At 37.7% G+C, this 18,046-nt stretch overlaps 3 protein-coding genes across 4 annotated transcripts; 2 read left to right on the top strand and 1 right to left on the bottom strand.

The window, feature by feature from the left end:
- Positions 1-339: 339 nt before the first annotated feature.
- LOC124413319 lies at positions 340-17,774 on the bottom strand. 2 transcript variants are annotated; one of them, XM_046893829.1, is made up of 11 exons: positions 17,468-17,743; positions 16,315-16,464; positions 16,065-16,192; positions 15,860-15,977; positions 14,548-15,700; positions 14,100-14,343; positions 12,575-12,750; positions 7,943-7,954; positions 1,021-1,126; positions 600-658; positions 340-507 (listed from the first exon to the last, which is right to left on the bottom strand). In XM_046893829.1, the coding sequence occupies exons 1-11, from the start codon at positions 17,572-17,574 to the stop codon at positions 475-477; spliced, it is 2,286 nt and encodes a 761-aa protein (XP_046749785.1). In that variant the 5' UTR covers positions 17,575-17,743; the 3' UTR covers positions 340-474. The 2 variants fall into 2 exon arrangements, with proteins under 2 accessions (XP_046749785.1, XP_046749786.1); XM_046893830.1 differs by lacking the exons at positions 340-507; positions 600-658; positions 1,021-1,126; positions 7,943-7,954 and adding an exon at positions 11,683-12,395 and having other exon boundaries at positions 12,514-12,750; positions 17,468-17,774.
- LOC124413327 (general odorant-binding protein 83a-like) lies at positions 4,837-5,788 on the top strand. Its single transcript, XM_046893842.1, has 5 exons — positions 4,837-4,978; positions 5,090-5,168; positions 5,279-5,370; positions 5,457-5,562; positions 5,658-5,788. The coding sequence occupies exons 1-5, from the start codon at positions 4,931-4,933 to the stop codon at positions 5,732-5,734; spliced, it is 402 nt and encodes a 133-aa protein (XP_046749798.1). The 5' UTR covers positions 4,837-4,930; the 3' UTR covers positions 5,735-5,788.
- LOC124413320 (signal recognition particle subunit SRP72) lies at positions 6,526-9,656 on the top strand. The gene is made up of 8 exons (XM_046893831.1): positions 6,526-6,675; positions 6,843-6,960; positions 7,105-7,360; positions 7,513-7,995; positions 8,189-8,551; positions 8,635-8,939; positions 9,011-9,223; positions 9,328-9,656. The coding sequence occupies exons 1-8, from the start codon at positions 6,576-6,578 to the stop codon at positions 9,461-9,463; spliced, it is 1,974 nt and encodes a 657-aa protein (XP_046749787.1). The 5' UTR covers positions 6,526-6,575; the 3' UTR covers positions 9,464-9,656.
- Positions 17,775-18,046: the final 272 nt, after the last annotated feature.

The raw sequence follows: 18,046 nt of genomic DNA, 5'->3' as shown, positions 1-18,046 counted from the left end.
TTTTCTCTTTTTCTTATGCTAATTCTTACTGGCTCTAGTTAAATTTTAGTCGCGGTTCGCTTGGTAACGAATTTTAAAGACCGTAGCGAGTGAGTGGAGCGAATATTCGCCGTGTAAAGGTCACTAGGTCCAAATAACGGTGAATTGCCTCTCGACGAAGCTGTGATAAGGTGATCCCTGATCGGAACCGGCTGTTCGTAGAATCCAGATGCCTATAAATTAATAGTCGAGACGTCCAAGATTCAATCGTCACGGTTCCGATGGATGGCAACATGACGTTGAACATGATTTCCGTGCGTGAAGGAGAAAGAAGAAAAGCGATTTATGGACCAACAGGCCTTGCTAAATAACATGTCTATATATTTTACCATAATAATTTCTACCGTAACATCTGTTTATTGTTAATTACAAATTCACGTAGCCGTTGTTTTCGTGACCAAGTCTTTAATTATTATACACGTACTGCAGGCTACATTATTCCTCGGGTAATTTGAACATCTCGACAGCCTGAAATAATGAGAGAAAATTTGTTCAGATTTTCATGTATGTAATTACGTATACCTATGAGACTAAGAGATGAAATTTTCTTTTCATCTCACCTTGTTTTCCAGTAAGCATTTGAAGACGAGACCAGCCGTTTCGCACTCGTTTTTACCCTCTGAAGCACAAAATTTATTAATAAAATCATATACCAGTTATAACCACATTATTATAATAATACAAGATTAATGACATAATGCGAACACAATTTAATCACAAGTTCAATGCAATACTGCTCAGTTTTCATGCAGAATAAATAACTTGCAGTTTCGTAATTTCTGCAATGTCATTCGATATTTCGTCCGCAGTTTATATATAGTCGATTGAATAAGTTCAGAATTATGAAATGGGAATTTCTTGGAGTTTACGAGAGAGTTTTTCCACCGATTACAAATCGGATATTCCAGTTGGTAAAAATTGACTTTTGCGTCAGATTCTAAATGTACATAACGTGAGTAATTATCGAAAAATGGAAATTACTGTGCTCGGCACATGTCTCGATCATTTTTATCGCCTCGTCTCGTGGCGCGTCTTCTGGTAAGTTATCGATAGCCACTTCCTTATGAACGTTTCCTTCCTCGTCAAGCTGTAAACAAATGAATAAAATTTGTTGAGAACGAAGCCATGAAATATTACACATTATGGAATTATTCTAAGATATGTGATTATCTGCCAATTAGAAATAGATCGAATCTTAAAGTAAAATCGATTCTTCTTTCAAAATTTAACAATACATGTGAAAATATAACATTTTCAAGCCATCTTACCACGCCCATGCCTTTGAGGATGCAGGCACCGAAACAGTTCATCTTCTCGTCAGCAGCCGATTCCCCATTTTTAACGCTTTCCAAGTCAGCCATATCTATGCCTGAATCATCAGCGCACTTCTTCAAAGTTTCCTTGAAGTGTTCTTCCATCTCCGGATTAGCCTCGTTTTATCATAAAATTTATGTTATTGAAAAAAAAGAAACGGAACAGCCGAAGCGCAAATATTTGCGTGAATTCTTTTCAGCTGTTTTTTTTTTTTTTTTTTTTTTTTTGAAATTCTAACTGTCATTACGGTTTAATGATATTTTCCTGATTTTTCTCTGCTAGGATCATTCGTGAATGCTGAAAAAACTTTGTGTAAATAGAATCGGGGTGATCTTCTACTGCAATGCATTCGATTTAATGTTTGCCATTCTGATAATTTTGAGCATCGTGTTTAATAAATTGGCGGGATCCTGTGTTGTTGAAATTCGTATTTCCTATGTGAATGTTGACTTTGAGCGTCCGTTGAATGAAAAAGTGTGATTGCAATTATTGAAGCGACGGGCTGATGGAGCTGCGCGAAATAACGTCGCTTTAAAATTAGAGAACACATTGTACTCCAAAAAAATGAAGGAATAATTTTCTTTCTACGGAGAGACGCGATTTTTGACAATTAAAACGCATAAAATACTTTACGGTGTGAAATATTCAGTGCAAAAAATAAATATAATTATTTACTCACTGCGAACACTGCCGAAAAGCAGACGACGCCGAAGACAAAGGTCAAAGTAATGAAGAGCTGCATGATTGTTTGCGAAAATTCTTTATCCTTCTGAAGTTTGTTTTGACTTGATTCTATTTATACGCGAAACGAGAGAAAATTAATTACCATCCTGAATAAGCGATGCGTGGTAGGGAGAAATAAACAATAGAATATGGAAGGAGAGGCTATAATTTTCCATCAATCATGAAATCATTATAGACAGCAGTTTGTCTCGTTTGACTGCTGATGATTCGGTAGCCAATTATTATAACATCACAACGCTGCATTTATATCCGAGAAATCCCTGAGCTGTAATTTAATAAGCTATTTGCACGAGTCTGTAGGACCCAATATTTAGGCCCAAATCACAGTGCGGAGCAAGGTTCCTAATACGTGACTAAAAATTTACAAAATGGAGTTAAATTTTTTATTGAAAAAAAAGTTACAAAATGTCCGGTCAAACGATCACGGAATATTGGCAGGTACGAGTCAAATTGCACATTCAATCCTGCTAGATTTTATTGCAGATAATTCACATCGCGTGATCGTGACTGAGGTGAATAATGAAATCCAAATTACGTCAAACAATGAGATTGATCTCACACATTGCAGTTGCACGAGGTGCTTCCTCGATCTACAGAGATATTCACGATGTGGGTATAAAACGAAGTCCTTCACACTTGTAATTAGAGAATCGCATCGCACATGAACTGCGGCAGCGTCGAAAGAGCCTGTAGATCATACAATGCACCGGATATTTGGAAATTTATAGATTAGTATAACTAATACGTAACGCATCGCCCTTGACCAGCGACATTTTAGATCAAATTTAACATGCATAATATATATTCCAGTAGAGATTGAAACGTCCTGCGGTCAGAATTGCTTTCGCAATTTCAGATAACTAGATTATACCGAATTCGGATGACGCCTAGGGGTCTCAAGGTGTTCGAGATGTTATCTTATGTAATTCAATTTCTTACCTGCTTGTCGATATTTTGTGTTTGGTTCCGTTAACAGGCTCGTCGCAAACCGAGAAGAACGATTTTTTATTATTAATATCCTCGACGAACCGATGAATAAAATTGCTCGCACATAGATTTGGTCTTATCTTTTATAACATTCGATATTTCGAGTTATTTATTCCAACAAATAACACGGATAAATGTGATTTCAAAGTATTACGATTTCTTATTCATGTATGTACAGCTCTCGGGATCCGTCGAATCATAAATATGCATTGATTCAGGGAACTGTTGAATTTGAGAACGCATTGTGATCACGTTGTTGGTATTATTATTCAGGCCACGCGTATTACATGAATATGTAGTGTCCTATGTTACCAGAAAAGACGACGAGTCTAATCAGCCACCGATGTTTTACAAATTATAAATAAATAAAGTTATAAATTTTCCAAGGTACAAGCTGATGCAGCAAATCGTCTGTATATGACGCTTTCTCATATCCGAGGAAGGCATTTTCAGAACAAATATCAATCCTTTACCACCTGCTTGTGAGTCAAGTGGCACACAATGAGGCGCTAATTGACAGTTAATATTGTGAATAATCACACGACAAACACGCAACAAAATATCAACTTATTTACCATTTGAATATTAAAAATGTTTACGTTAGTCATGATACTTAGCCGATAGTTTCTACAAAAATTGCCGAAATCGATCACCAGCAGAGTGAGCAAATATCATAGGTAAACGCGAAAGGCAAACACATTAGAATTGGTAAAAAAAATTTTAAAAACACGTTCCGTTACGTTATATTCATTCTTGACGGATAATAGATGTTAAAAAATATCGTTATAACCTGTTCCTGCTCAGCTAACTAAGTCGCAATTATTAATAATGGCAGAAGTGATAAAATCAACGAGTTATGCTACACAAGCTCGCTCATAAAAAATAAGCAACATGGTTATTAAAGAAATAACGATGCTATGTACAATTGTAATTTCGGTCCACAAACTTTTTTTATTTATGTTTTTTATTTCTCCTTATCTTTGTAACATTATTATTTAGTCGGGACGTTCCGTTCCTGTACGCAACGCAATTTTATTCGGCGATTCGATTCAGTTGTTGATTCTCTTCAGCAACACTTTGGCTTCATCACGTATGCCACTCTCGATTTTTCGAAGCATGCACGTAGGTATGTACAATAATTGTCTTCTTCGAAGTCATAAAATCGGCGTTGTACTGAACTTCATGTTAACTCTATATAGAACACGAAAACAATATTATTATTCTTCTCTGATATTCGACAACATTCTTTGCAAAATATATATAAATATTTTTTTAACTTTACCGACTCTGCAACGATACAAGGCCGACCGAAATGATCCTTACCTACGTAATGTAAATTATAATAAATTTCTTTGATTGCTAAATCATCTGCTGGTGTAAACCTGAATTCGTAGAATGATATTCAATTTTTTGCATTTCGAAAATGAGAAATTGTGAAAGTTGCCTCGTCAGAGGCACAGTGCATTCTTACAACTTGCATGTGTGTAGTTGCCATGCAGAAACGAGTTTCAAAATTTTCGAAGTTAAAGGGTTCGGAGTACCTAGAAAGTGATTCGCCGTTTAAAAACAACTTTTCGTCTAAATACTAAATACCGTATGAATGTAGCAGGTCCAAGTCAAAAGCACACCTCCTTAGCCTTGAAGCCGATAGCGCACAGTGGGAAGGATTATTCCTGTTCTTACTCAGTTTTGAATAACGCCATCGAACTGCACGCCACTCACGTGTATATAAGAGGGAATCGAAAGATCGATGAAGGATCAGTTAGAATTCGCATCACCGCGAACGATCGCGCCACAGCAAGTCCGTCGTGAAAGTGGGAATAAATTTAATTTGTATCGAGTAAAAATGAAGATTCTAATCGTCGTCTTTGCCCTATGCGTTGCTGGTTCTTTGGTACGTGATTAGATGACATTGATTAATATTTTTATACGTAATGCAACTTTCACTGAAAAATTTACCGTTTTTAAATAATTGACGAAAACCTCTTTTCACTCGCTTCTTCAGGGAGGATTGACGGATGAACAGAAAGCCAAACTGATGGGCTACAAGCAATCCTGCATCACCGAGTCAGGCGTCGAGCCAAGTAAGTGCAGCCTAACAAATTTCTTATTTACTTTTGTTCATTTAGTGCTTACTATCGCTGTTCCATTTTCTCTTAGTTGTGTACAATTCTAACAAACAATCACATTTTAGATGCTGTTGAGAATGCGAAACGAGGAGAAATAGCAGAGGACGATGAGAAACTTGCTTGTTTTGCCTCTTGTTACCTCAGACATATCGGAGTTGTAAGCATTTTGATTAGAATTATCCTTCGACGTGAGATTATCGCATTAATTCTTTCGATATACTTGACGGTTCTTTCTTTTAACAGTACGACGCTGAAGGAAATGTTCACGAGGACGTTTTCCGTGCAAAATTACCCGCTGACGTTCCAAAGGCAAAGGCAGACCAAGTAGTCAATACCTGCACTGGACGTAGTAAGATTTTTATCATAAAACCACGGTGTGATTGATCAATATCGAATATATTTTATAAGAAATGCAAACTAACTGTCGTCGCGTTTCCATTTCAGCTGGAAGTACCTTCTGCCGTACCGGTGCAAAGCTGCTTAAATGCTTCATGGAATCGCGAACTGTCGCCGTTTTGTAACAAGATTTCCGTCTGATTAGATTTAGGAAACCGAAACTCCGGGTGGGATGATGTGATAAAAAAAATATTGTAATCATATTAAGTGCGAAATAAATATTTCCGGTTACTGAGAAGATGCTGTCCTAGTCTAGCGGTACTAAATTTTATGTCATTTTTATTTTTCATAATTTTATATTTTACATTTATTTAACGAAGAATCTGTTGAAATTTATTCCAAGATTTTAATGCGCACGATAATTACAGTCGATGAGTTTTCAGTATGAGATAATTAAAAATCGTACGTGTATAATTTTTACGTGAACAATAAAACTTATACAACAATATTTCCATGCTGCTTTTTAATAAAATTTCAATTTCGTTGAAAAATGCACGATAGATGTAAATTAGAACAGTCATCAACACAACTAGGAAAAATATCATTTAACTGAACTAAGATGCAATGTAAAACGATCGAGTTCATCTCAAATATAGAATAAATGTCCACAAGTAGCATCATCTTCAGAGCAAATTTGACAATGCAAACGCTATTGTTACTTAATTTTAAAAAGACCCTCAATTACCAATCCGTAGTCTGAAGTATAACTCGAATTAACTGTCGTTCTCGTTAAACTATAAGTAAATATTGCACCGAAGACAGTGATAGAATATGACCAAATTCGTCGTAAATCCCCATTTCTGAAAGCTACTAAAATTTTAAATGGTCCCGCCTACGACCATTGAAATCTAAAGTATAAACTTTGACCCATTAGTAGCGCCATCTTTCGGTATATTTAGAAACTATTGGAATCAGCTTCAACGTCCCGTTGGAACTTCTGCCTGCCAAAATAAGTATAAAACCAATATGGCTTCGAAAGAGTCGAATCTGCCTGCTTTGTACGCAGAATTAAATAAGTTAGGACAGAATGGGGAGTACGAACGGGCGCTGAAGACAGCGAATAGAAGTAAGACTGTCGACCGATGATTATATTGTGAAATTTTTTTGCTAACTTTGCGGTTGTCAAGGCTTCGTCAATCCGACATGGGCTTAACCTAGAAACGTTCACATCATTGGACACTCTGCCCCCCCTCCCCCCCCGTTGCCGTTTGTGAATTGTATTTTAATTTACAGTTCTCGGCATTTCCGCGGACGAGGAAAAAGCTTTCCATTGCAAAATCATCTGTTGCATTCAACTGTCAAAGTTCAATGACGCTTTGCAGTTTATTGTGAAAAACCCAAAACTGTCAGCGTGAGTATCTTCCCAGATGTTAATAGACTAACCGTGCAGTTGGGCTCAGGATTTATGGATGAAAAAATTTGGCTTAATTATTTAGTATTTCTTTCTCTCTTTCTCTCTCTCTCTCTTAACTTTACGTATCAATAACATTCGCAGGAATTTGGAATTTGAAAAAGCGTATTGCTTGTACCGCTTGAACCAAGTACCTGAAGCGTTGAAAGTAGTAGAAGGTGTTCAGAATCCATCCCTGAAAATCAAAGAACTCAAAGCTCAGATTTTGTACCGCCTTGAAAAGTATGAGGAATGCTTTGCCGTTTATCGAGATATCATCAAAAATTCAAACGACGACTATGAAGATGAGAGAGAAACAAACCTTGCCGCTGTTCTTTCTAACTTAGCTGCCGAAGGATCGGTAAGATTTTATATTTCATATTGTAAACCTTGGTCAGAATCAATTAAAAACCCTTTGGAATTTGTAGATAATCTTAAAGCTTAAGTGGTATCACAGTCAAGACAATAAGTAGGGAGATTTTCTTGTTGATCATTTGCATCGTTTTCCTCAAGGATATAGAAGTTCCTTCGCTGAGAGAAAGTACATATGAGTTGACTTACAATGCGGCTCACCGTTTGGTGGCTCAAGGAACTAACGGCACCAATAGAGCGGTGCTAGTTGAGGCTGAAAAGAAATTGAGAACCGCTGAGAAGATGTGCAGGGAAGCACTGGAAGAAGATGGAGCAACCGAGGAGGATATTGAAGATGAAATTGGTATAATCAAGGTTCAACTTGGCTATTGTCTTCACCTACAGGGGCGCGAAAAAGAAGCCCAAGAGCTGTATTTAGCGGCGCTAAAAGCCAAGCCAGATGACGTCGCTCTAGTCGCTGTTGCAAGTAACAATGTTGTCACTTTGAATAAAGATCAAAACGTGTTCGACAGCAAGAAGAGGATGCGAAACGCAACACACGAAGGCTTGGAGCACAAATTGACGTCCAGACAGCGGAAGAGCATTGCCTACAATCAGTGCCTTCTTGCAATGTATACTAATCAAGTACGTGATTAACTGATAGGGAATTAATTGATCAAGACACATTAACGATGTTCTCTCCTGTTAATTTTAAATTCTGTTGTTAATCATCATTTTTACTTGTAAGATTATGGGCTCGGATCTTTCAATTTTTTGATTACTAATCGCGAGACACGGTCCATTTAGAAAAGAAGATAAGGACACGACTTTTTTTTAGGGAGAACAGTGCCAGCAGCTATGCACAAAATTGGCGCAGCAGCATCCCGATCTTAGCGCAGACGCATCGCTAATCAGAGCTATTCAACTTAGCAAGGAAGGCAAAGTCAAAAATGCAGTCAAATTACTGGACGAACATGCAGTGAACGATAAGCATTTATCAATGAAACTTGCCGCTGTTCAGCTACTCCTTAGTCACGATGAACGAAAAGAGGCAATAAGAATTTTGGAAAACTTGAACGAGAAGGACAGATCAATGCCTGGAATAGTTAGCGCACTGGTAATGCTTCACCTGGCAGATAACACTCGTGAAAAAGCATCCGCTGTCCTCAAGGAAGCGGTGAACTGGTATAAGAAAAATAAGGTAAATCAATTTCTGGAGTAGTTCCTTGATTCTGAGTTTTCCTGATTGCGTTAGAAATATGTAAACTGCTTTTCGAAATTCAGGAGAGCACTGCTAACCTGGGTACCTTGTGGCGTCAGGCAGCAGACTTTCATTTGCGAGGAGGAGAAGTTAGCGCAGCAGCTGCAAGTCTGGAGGAATTACTCCAGGCTTCTCCTACTGATACCAGAACTCTTGCACAGCTGGTGATAGCTTACGCGCAATTTGATCCTACCAGAGCGCAGAATTTGTCAAAACGATTACCGCCTCTTCACCATCTTGCAGAAACAACTGATGTCGATGCTCTTGAGTCCAGTAACTGGGTTATTGGTACTAAAGTAGTGAAGCGTAAAGTGGAGCAGTCACCTGGGTACGTAAGGCTGTTATATTGGATTTTCATTATGCAGAGAACAAGTGTACCAGCATTATTCGTCATTCCAGGACACCTGGAACCGACTTAGCCCAGAAAAAACGAAAGCAACGTAAGCGTAAAGGAAAATTGCCCAAGAATTGTGACCTCAGTTCAACACCAGATCCTGAAAGGTGGCTACCGAGACACGAACGTAGTGGATTTAGAAAGAAGAGGGACAGAAGAAACAGAGACGCTGCTATGAAAGGAACCCAGGGAGCTGCAGCTGGTGCCAGTGACCTTTAGTAAGTCCAATAACATTTGATAAACTTTATTTATGATTTAATTAATTTAATAACTTCTTTCGCATCTGTTCCGGACTCGTTGATGAAACTTTAAATTATTACAGTGACATAACTAAGATGCCAGCGAATGCAAAGCCCTCTCCAAATCCTCGCCAAAGTCCTGCAGTTGAACCTGCCGGTCCAAGACAACAACAGCGTAAAGTGCAGCAGAAGAAAAAGAAGAAAGGTAGCAAGTGGTAAAACCTAAATATTGGGTGACATTTTCAATATACACATGTACCATTTAACATACAATGACCACAAACTAACAACTATTCTCATTTTAAATATCAAAATTTGGGTGTAAAGGTAAATTTAATTTCCAAAAAAAAAAAACAATATATGATTATGTAAATGTTGTCCCGATAACTATACCGCTCATTATTAGCATTTTCAAACTTTTTCAACTAATTTAATCGCCAGCCAAATACTCCCAAGATTATAACAGTGAGTTTCGGTTCAAATTCTCAAATATCCGCTGTCCAGGAAAAGTAAATTTAATGAAATGAAAAAACGTTATCCCCACTCAAAGAAAACTACTGTGTATAGGCTTCCTTTCGTAAACGATAAAAAAAAAAAACACGATCCACAACCACATTCAGAGCCATAATATCTTTCATTTACCCGCGCGAGTTGCTCACACCCTTCAATTGTTTACGTTCTCGTATTCTGCAGCGCGTTATCTGTTCCCGCAGTATTCTTCGACAGTTTCGTACGAGAGATCGACGCGTAAACATCTGAACAGCGATATGTGCTACCTAATTTGTGTAAATTTGTTGATTTAATCAATCCGCTTGAGACGGAACGATTTAAAAGGAACGTTAAAAACAACCATATTATTCGATTCAAGTGTATGTACACAAACACGAGTGAATTTCTAAGTTAAATTTTCAGTTTCTACTTTTTCAAGACAGAGTTTGTATCGTGTAAGGGAGGGGATATCGTAACTTGACTATTCTTGCTGTGAATTCATTAAAAAAATGAACGTATAACGGTTATTGAATTCGAAGCTGATACTCAAAGCTTTCAGTGTAAACATTATCGCCGTAAACGTTCAACTGTTTGTAGTCTACACACCTCACTTCAGACCGAACATTCTGATCGGTAGAGTGATTTTTGCCCAACAGATTTGGAAAATAACTTTTCATTCTCAAGAATTTATCCTCGAGTATGCCTTGCTTAAAATATCGGATAGATAAATCAGGTCTTATCGAAATGTTTGGTGGTTTTTATGTCCAATTCGATTTCTATCGTAAGATAGAATGCGACCTTTTAAGGATTGTGTATTTGCGTTTAGGCCGCGACGAGTAGTGTGCGGTTTTGACTAATCTTAATCGCGGAATAAGTTTGGCCGCGAAGAAATTGGCTCGAACTTGTGTGTGTGTGTGTGATTAAAATATCCATACTTACTGTGTTGTGTCACATAAAACGGCAAGGCGGTCAAACGAGAAACTGGAGTTGAGCAGCAAACGGTAAGAATGCGATTAAATTACATGACATTTTTGACTGATTGTGAAAAACGGTTGTTTGGATGTATAATAAATAGTAGTTTACAGGGTATCGCTTAGTACATAAAATATTTTTATTGGTCATTGGACAGAGTTAAATACATATTGCAGCATAACATAGAATATAGGTAACATGTCTTTTGCGTATAATGACTAGGATTTCGTGATACACGCTTTTTTATTTCAGATCATTAACAATTGTATATAAAAATACAATCTGATATTATTATTATTATTATTATTATTATTACTATTTATCGTGATTATTGTTTCGTTTTTAAAAATTTTCTTTTCAAATTTCACAGTTAAACTTTGCATGTATTATTCGGGCTGCGTTAATAGTAGGTAACGTTATGCACTCGATATTAGTCTTGAGACGTCAGTAAGACGATTTTACTACATCAAGGCTTGACTATTAGTACAGCCCCTAGGTATGTATGTTTTTCATCGATTGTGCGTAAAGTCTTTAACAATTATACAATATAGAGTATACGTATAGATTTTTGTGGCACAACGTTATACTTATTATTTTTCATTATATTAAATAACTACTATATCCTACATAAAGAACTTTTTTTGCACACAAAAGCAACAATAATGCCACGTCGTTACATTACACAACCATTTGCCACCTGTTTGTGGTGGATTTATATTTTTATTCTCCTTCTCTCTTCTTTTCATTTAGTCATAAACGCTGTTACATACAAAATTCGCGACAATAACAACACATTTCTATTATGCAATACTATTACTCGGCATTCGTGCGCGACCTCCACTTAAATAAAAGTTTACATTATAAGCTTCTTTTTAACCATCGTATAAATATCACTATACGTTTACAACTATACATACGAATACTTTATATAGTGAACTAAAAAATTTATACAGTTTTTAGATTTTCTTACGTTTCTCTATCCACCTGCAATCTTTCAAATTTTAATATAACGGCATAGAAACTCTAATTTGTAATTACAAATCATTTTATTGTCTGAAATTGAATCGCGTCTCGTTTAAACTTATAAATATTATATTTCGATTCGTACATCTTTCAACTGTATTTATTCGTAATAGAGACAGCCATCGGAGTACGGAACTCACTATTTGAATAAATGTTTTCATAAAACTGTGAAAAGGTATATAAACTGTCATGATTTCCATCGTATTAGTTACACTACCGAATATCATTTCCCCGTATTCAGGTCGTCTTATATTCAGTGTTTTGGCAACGCGTTATAATATTTTTTATCATTTCTTAAATGATATGCATACAGTTATGAAGAATAGAGAATATTTGAGTCAAAGAATTACCTGTATTAATCAAACTTAAAACTTAGGAGTTTATCACAATATAAGGACATGAAAGAATCACAATAGCGTTTTCATGCCACACTCATCTACCGGCGTTATTTAAATACCAAAATACCCAACACCTATGGCCGACTCAGTTTAACAAATTGTATTGTGCTTTCGTTGATACTGAAAATAGATGAGCAAGGCACTAGTATTCATAGGCAACGTTATGAAATTTTGCAATAATATTATCTTTCTATATAATAAATGCTACTTTTCTGCTACGACTCCTTGCCAAGCATCTGCTCGTTGTTTGTTAGCTAGCCTTCGTCTCTCTGAAAGTGTCAATGTTCTTTGATGAAACAATCCATATGCGATTGAGGTGCCATAAGACAATACGAGCATATAGTTACATGCCTTACGTAAAAAAGCGAGATTTAATAAACTCTATACCTTTTGCTTCACGTAGCACAACCTTCTCTCTCTCACGCTCTTGTCTAGCTGTCGCCAGTCTCACGCCTAGTGCTCCAGTTACCAATCGTCTTGCTAATGCTGCGCAAGTTTCTGGCCTTGCTCGATAAGGCTGTAAGAATTCGGCACTTCTTCTTGCTTTCGTTTTGCTCAATGCTGTCGCTTCGCTGAGGGGCCGAGTCTTTACAAACGAATGATCCGATGCCAAGACCTCAGCAGCTAGTTAAAATGCCATTCAAATCATGTTAATTGACTGAAATTTCACATGTTTTTTATGTGATTTACTAGAAAAACATTTTCCAGCGATCAATGCTTATTTCTAGTGAAAAATATCCACACGATTCAATTGTTCGTAATTATGTGGAATGGGCTGAAATGATTACGAGGTGATGTGTAATGGCTTGTTATAATTTTTTGTTTCTACAAATTATTAAGCTTTTCCTCCTTGCACTATGTAATTGGTGACATTACCAGCAGTAATTCCCCTTTCACGATAATTAACAGGTTGCTGGTTCACGTGATATAATTCTTAGAGATCTCGAGTTAAGGATTTGATGAATTGAAATTGAAACGCGTTTTATTCTATTGAGGAACTTGATTCGGTAATTTAGTTTTTTTAATTTTGCAGCTATCAAATTCAGCGATGGTAATTTTTTGTTACAAATATACAATTATAAAATAACTGCAAAATTGGTAGGAAATATGATCGTTTATTGTTACCAATATACAATATTGTACCATATTTGTTAGTAGGCAATCTCTATGATTTTTTATATTCTTTTTTACTGATTTTTCTTTTGTTTTAACGCAAGATTTCTTTAGTACTTGGGAAATTTATTTGTATCCATTTCGATGAATATTGAAATCAACAGTCGAAAGGTGATAATAAAAGGGATTTCCTCAAGCAACTCAGGGGGAATAGAGAGTGTAATTCTTCAATTGTAACAAATTACATAACTAGTGAGTTAAATTCTTGGCTGAATTCCATGGTGTTGTAACATTACAGTTCCTACTTTCACTTTGGGTCAAAATATCGGCTCACTCTGTTACTACACAATCATATGTGTGTACCTATAAGTGATTTTATTGATTGTGAGCCAATTGCTAATATATAGGGATGGTCATTGATAATCTACCACAAAGTTCATCCATCTGTCCACTATTCAAAGACTTGATCATCAATTTTCTAAGCATCTATTTCCTGCATTGGAGAAAGTTGATGTGCTCTTATCTAATCGAGATTCAGTCAAGCCTGAAGGAGCATTTCCTTTTCTCATAATTCAAACTCTGTAGTATCTCCATTACATCTTTGCCGGTTCAGGTGGAATGAGAGCAACGTTCGTTCTTTTTTCATAAATTTTAATTCTTGTTTTATTGCCAAGACCTGATTGAGCGCACTTTTCTCGTATTATCCTCAATTGCATAAAGTCAAGCAGCCGTTACGTACCAGTTGCAAGACAGGTTTAAACGACGTTACAGCATGGATCAAGTAACACGACCGATTTGCATACTTAGCACATTTAGTACTATGTGTATACATAAACAATTAATATCTCACGTTTACTCACCTATAAGAGGGCTGCTGAATACACCCAGACAATGCGTATCATCAACCCATTTTAGTTCAAATCCTCCATTTTTGAAAGGACTAAAGACAGCTGCAAGGTCGCTAGTTTTAAAGTCTGATGGGAAATTATATATCTCAACAACATGCGCAAACTCATCATTGGATACTTCCACCGGCGCTTTTGAATACGCCCTGTAGTCACTCTTGGGTTTCTCTATTGTAACTTCGCCTACAGTTGTAGTTAACTGTAAAAATAACGATAATTCTAGTAGTAAATAAATATCGTTCCGTCACTGCTCGAAGGCTAGAAAGTTAAATGCAGTTCTTATTGATTGTGAGTCAGAAGAGTACATTTTTTTCAATATTGCAAAATGTAGGTCAAACAATATCTGGTAGATAAAAAGGTGAAATAAAGAAACGCATTTTGCAATAATAGTTAAAAAGCTTACTTCTTCAATCAATGTAGGATCCAAGCAATCTCCATTATCGTCAAAAAGGCTATCCCAATCGCAGTCGTCCCGATTAACTTTAGAGGATGGTAGAGGTGGTGGAGCTGGTTTGCTCTTGGATCTTTCGATTTTTTTTACTTTTTTCTCCTTTGTCGGCAGTGATGGGGAAACCGGAATTGCTGGTGGTTCGTTTATAATAATATCTTGCCGGGGTTTCTCATCAGAGATTAATAATACATCTGATACTATATTCTGCCTAACTATCCTTCTATTTTTGTGATTGACAACTTCGTCGCAATTGAGAAGTTCCTCTTTGGTTTCCTCCTTCTTTCTGTTACGATCTTCCGACATGATTAAATCTGAACTATCCTCGTTCTTAACGATTTGCGGATATATTTCATCCCGTTCAACAGACTCGATGATATTTCTGCCACCCTCTCCCTTTTCTACACTCATTGGCGATTGTCGATCCTCGTTTATCTCTAATTCACTCGACGCAGCTTCGCAACTATCTAATATCAGTCCAGTCCCGCACTGCCGCAGCTCTTTATTAGGTTCTGTGTCTGTTTGTACTATTTCAGGTTCTCCCCTTAAACAGGCATCTCTTGATTCGTCGTCCAGCCTATTTAATATTGGAGTACAATTTCCTTTCTTCAATGTCGGTTCTACGTAGCTGTCGACATTTCGTTCAGTTATTACCGTAGAGTCACTTGGTAGAAAAACATCAGCTTCAGAGTTCGTTAATCTTTCGCTGACAAATTTGTCGTTATTTTTAACTAAGCTACTAATGCTACTCGTATTCAATACATCATCTATAATTATATTTTGAGTCTGTGTGGATTCCTGACCAATTGGAATCTCAATCGCGCCGGACAGATTTCTATCTGTTTCTAAAACAGGTGCAACATCTGAGACTTCGACTTCACGTTCTATCTCTTGTGTCCCGTTATTAAAGGAATCTGACACAATTCCACGATTATCGTTATAAGATCTGAGGCTTGTATGGGCAGGTGAAGACGTTGTGCTACGCCGTTCTCTAGTTGACCGTGGAGCTCTGCAAGTTTCTCGAGACAAGGAGCTTGCCTCGGCTTCGTTACTACGTCGATGTTTAGGAACATAAACTGCACGGTCTGGTCTCTTCTGTCGATTGGCCCTGTAAATATTGTTAATGTCAAGAAAGTCATTCAAACAAGATGGGTAACGAGTTACACGATTCCCAACTTAAGTGGCGAATTCATACACACGAGCTTTTGGAAAACTTTAAACAGCATATAAGTAAGCACGCAGCTGAACTTTGTTAAAACTGACTCACTTGGATGCTTGGGAAGATTCGGAAGCTGGTTGATCCTGCTGAGAATCAGTCTGGACATCACATCTCGCTTTTCTCGCCGGCGGGGGTCGGTAAATTCCAATGGATGGCACTGATTTCACTAAAACGACACAAAACAGTAACGTGTTTGCAGGTCGGAACGAAGAACAGTTGGAACAATCAATAATCACAATAATTTAGCACACACCTTGTCTTTGACGCGTATTCTCTGGCGATTCTAACGCCGATCTATGCCCCTCTACTCCCATGGCACAAGCGAAGTCCGATACTTTAAAACCGCACGTTTCGGGTGAGGCACCATTCAACTTGGGGTCCCTTTAGACGATATTCAATTTATTAATCACAGAATTCACAATCTGGGATCGTTTTTCAGCTTGTAACTTAGCTTCGAAGCATATATTATAGAGTTTCAACGAAACGACAGACTGAGACTGTACCTTACGACATCAGTCTTGTAGCACACGACGGTCCTTCGCTGGGCACCCTGGCCGATAGAAAAAGTGTACAATAAATCTTGATATTGATTCTGTACCGATTGGTGTATGATGAACCTTCTGTAGTTGTTTACAGGCGGGAAGACGAGTACTCTGAAAGTGAAAACCCGTCTAATCGCGTCTGAAAGTAAAACCGAACTGGATAAAACGAAGTAAGTCGACGTTGAGTGAACGTGCCAGAAGTCCTTGCTTCCCCGCCGCTGGTAGATACTGGCTTAATACGTATAACACGGCTTTACATAATACACCTGACTTTCTCTTTCGACGGCTTCCTGAACTGTGCACGCGCCAGGCCGTAAAAATAAATAAAAAATGAATAACAAGTGAATAAATAAAATAATCCCGACTCTCCTCGGCGCCTGTCAAAACAATTTTTCTTTCATTTTGACTCTTTCAATTCGCGATTTATATCGATCACGGAAAACGACGAGCCGCTCCTTATCGCTCGGCGATGTTTTCGTCGAGCCTACGTAACTAGACATCGCGTTGATAAATCCTAATTGTAACGATAATCGTCGACGACGGTCGAATTCCGCACGTGGTTATCCGAATCTACCCGCCATATTTTCTACTAAAACAACCGCGCATCAGCCCTACTGCGCCTCGAGGGGGGGGAGGAGGAAAATAGAAGGAAAAAAGACTAAAACGAGACGAGTGCAAGCAAACACAAGCGTAGCGGAATTCCGCGCTAAGGTGACCCGTTCTTGATTTACTCAGACTCAAACGTTACGATCGCGGCCTCGAGTAGGTATTTTAACATGCGTGCCCTGCATGCCGTTCTTTACGGCGTTGCTCTACTAGCTACACGTAAAAAGTTACAGGATCGCGTAACGTCAGTTACGGTTAAGTAATCGGCAATCGCGCGACGGGAATATCAACGTTTCAGAGAAATAAAATATACTTGCGTACCTAACTCGACTTCGCATTTTCATCGTCGTCGGTCAAACTGCCGACGGATAAGGGAAATTGACGTAATAACAAATCTCGGTGTATTAGAACGATTTATTTATTTATTTATTTATTTATTTATTTATTTATCCACTGTCTTCCGAAACGCGATATGCACGAATGTGTATGTTTGTTTGTTTGTACGTACCTTTTTCGTTCCCTTTTTACGGTAAACTCCTTAATATCCCGCTCCACGTATTCGGAGAACAAACTGTCCTGCAAACTCATCAGTATATATCTAGGGAAAATCTTCATCCACCTTACCAACGAGTATCACGCTATTTCTTTTCGTTCTCCTCTTCCTCTTCGTCAATAAATACATTTAGGTGGAAATTTTATGCGCTCGGGGATCTTCTACTGATCCTCGGTGTCCCCTCTGTGTATATTTTTACGCCGTTTATTACTGCCCACCACTACGCAATGACTCTAACTCTAAATCCCCTTCTCTTCTCTCTGTCGCTTCAACGACTCTCTTACTTCCTCTTCTCTATCTCCGATCATTCGCTCCGCGCATGCGCCGTTCAATTTTTCTTTGTTTTTCTTCTCCTTCTTTTTTTTCTGCTCGCTACTTTGCCTTGCCTTCCGTTTCTCACTCGCAACGTGCTCGCAACTCTACCCAGCTAGAGGCGCTGCCTGCAGACTTTTAACTTAGCTTACGATTCTCTTACGATTGCTATCGTACATACATACATACATGCGTACATGCGATGTGTAATACACCAAGGAC

Source organism: Diprion similis, chromosome 12 (assembly GCF_021155765.1).
Source record: "Diprion similis isolate iyDipSimi1 chromosome 12, iyDipSimi1.1, whole genome shotgun sequence".
NCBI lineage: Eukaryota > Metazoa > Arthropoda > Insecta > Hymenoptera > Diprionidae > Diprion > Diprion similis.
This window is presented reverse-complemented; position numbering and strand designations above follow the sequence as displayed.

What these genes read in the sequence shown, in the direction of transcription:
- LOC124413327 (XM_046893842.1), top strand. Translation starts at nt 4,931, where the DNA reads ATGAAGATTCTAATCGTCGTCTTTGCCCTATGCGTTGCTGGTTCTTTG. An exon ending in CGAGTCAGGCGTCGAGCCAA is followed by an intron (nt 5,169 to 5,278) that starts GTAAGTGCAGCC and finishes ATCACATTTTAG; the next exon opens with ATGCTGTTGAGAATGCGAAA. An exon ending in ACCTCAGACATATCGGAGTT is followed by an intron (nt 5,371 to 5,456) that starts GTAAGCATTTTG and finishes TTCTTTTAACAG; the next exon opens with TACGACGCTGAAGGAAATGT.
- LOC124413320 (XM_046893831.1), top strand. Translation starts at nt 6,576, where the DNA reads ATGGCTTCGAAAGAGTCGAATCTGCCTGCTTTGTACGCAGAATTAAAT. An exon ending in AAAAACCCAAAACTGTCAGC is followed by an intron (nt 6,961 to 7,104) that starts GTGAGTATCTTC and finishes TAACATTCGCAG; the next exon opens with GAATTTGGAATTTGAAAAAG. An exon ending in TTGCAATGTATACTAATCAA is followed by an intron (nt 7,996 to 8,188) that starts GTACGTGATTAA and finishes ACTTTTTTTTAG; the next exon opens with GGAGAACAGTGCCAGCAGCT.
- LOC124413319 (XM_046893829.1), bottom strand. Translation starts at nt 17,574, where the DNA reads ATGAAGATTTTCCCTAGATATATACTGATGAGTTTGCAGGACAGTTTG. An exon ending in GAATACGCGTCAAAGACAAG is followed by an intron (nt 15,978 to 16,064) that starts GTGTGTGCTAAA and finishes GTGTCGTTTTAG; the next exon opens with TGAAATCAGTGCCATCCATT. An exon ending in CGAGACATGTGCCGAGCACA is followed by an intron (nt 659 to 1,020) that starts GTAATTTCCATT and finishes TTTGTGCTTCAG; the next exon opens with AGGGTAAAAACGAGTGCGAA.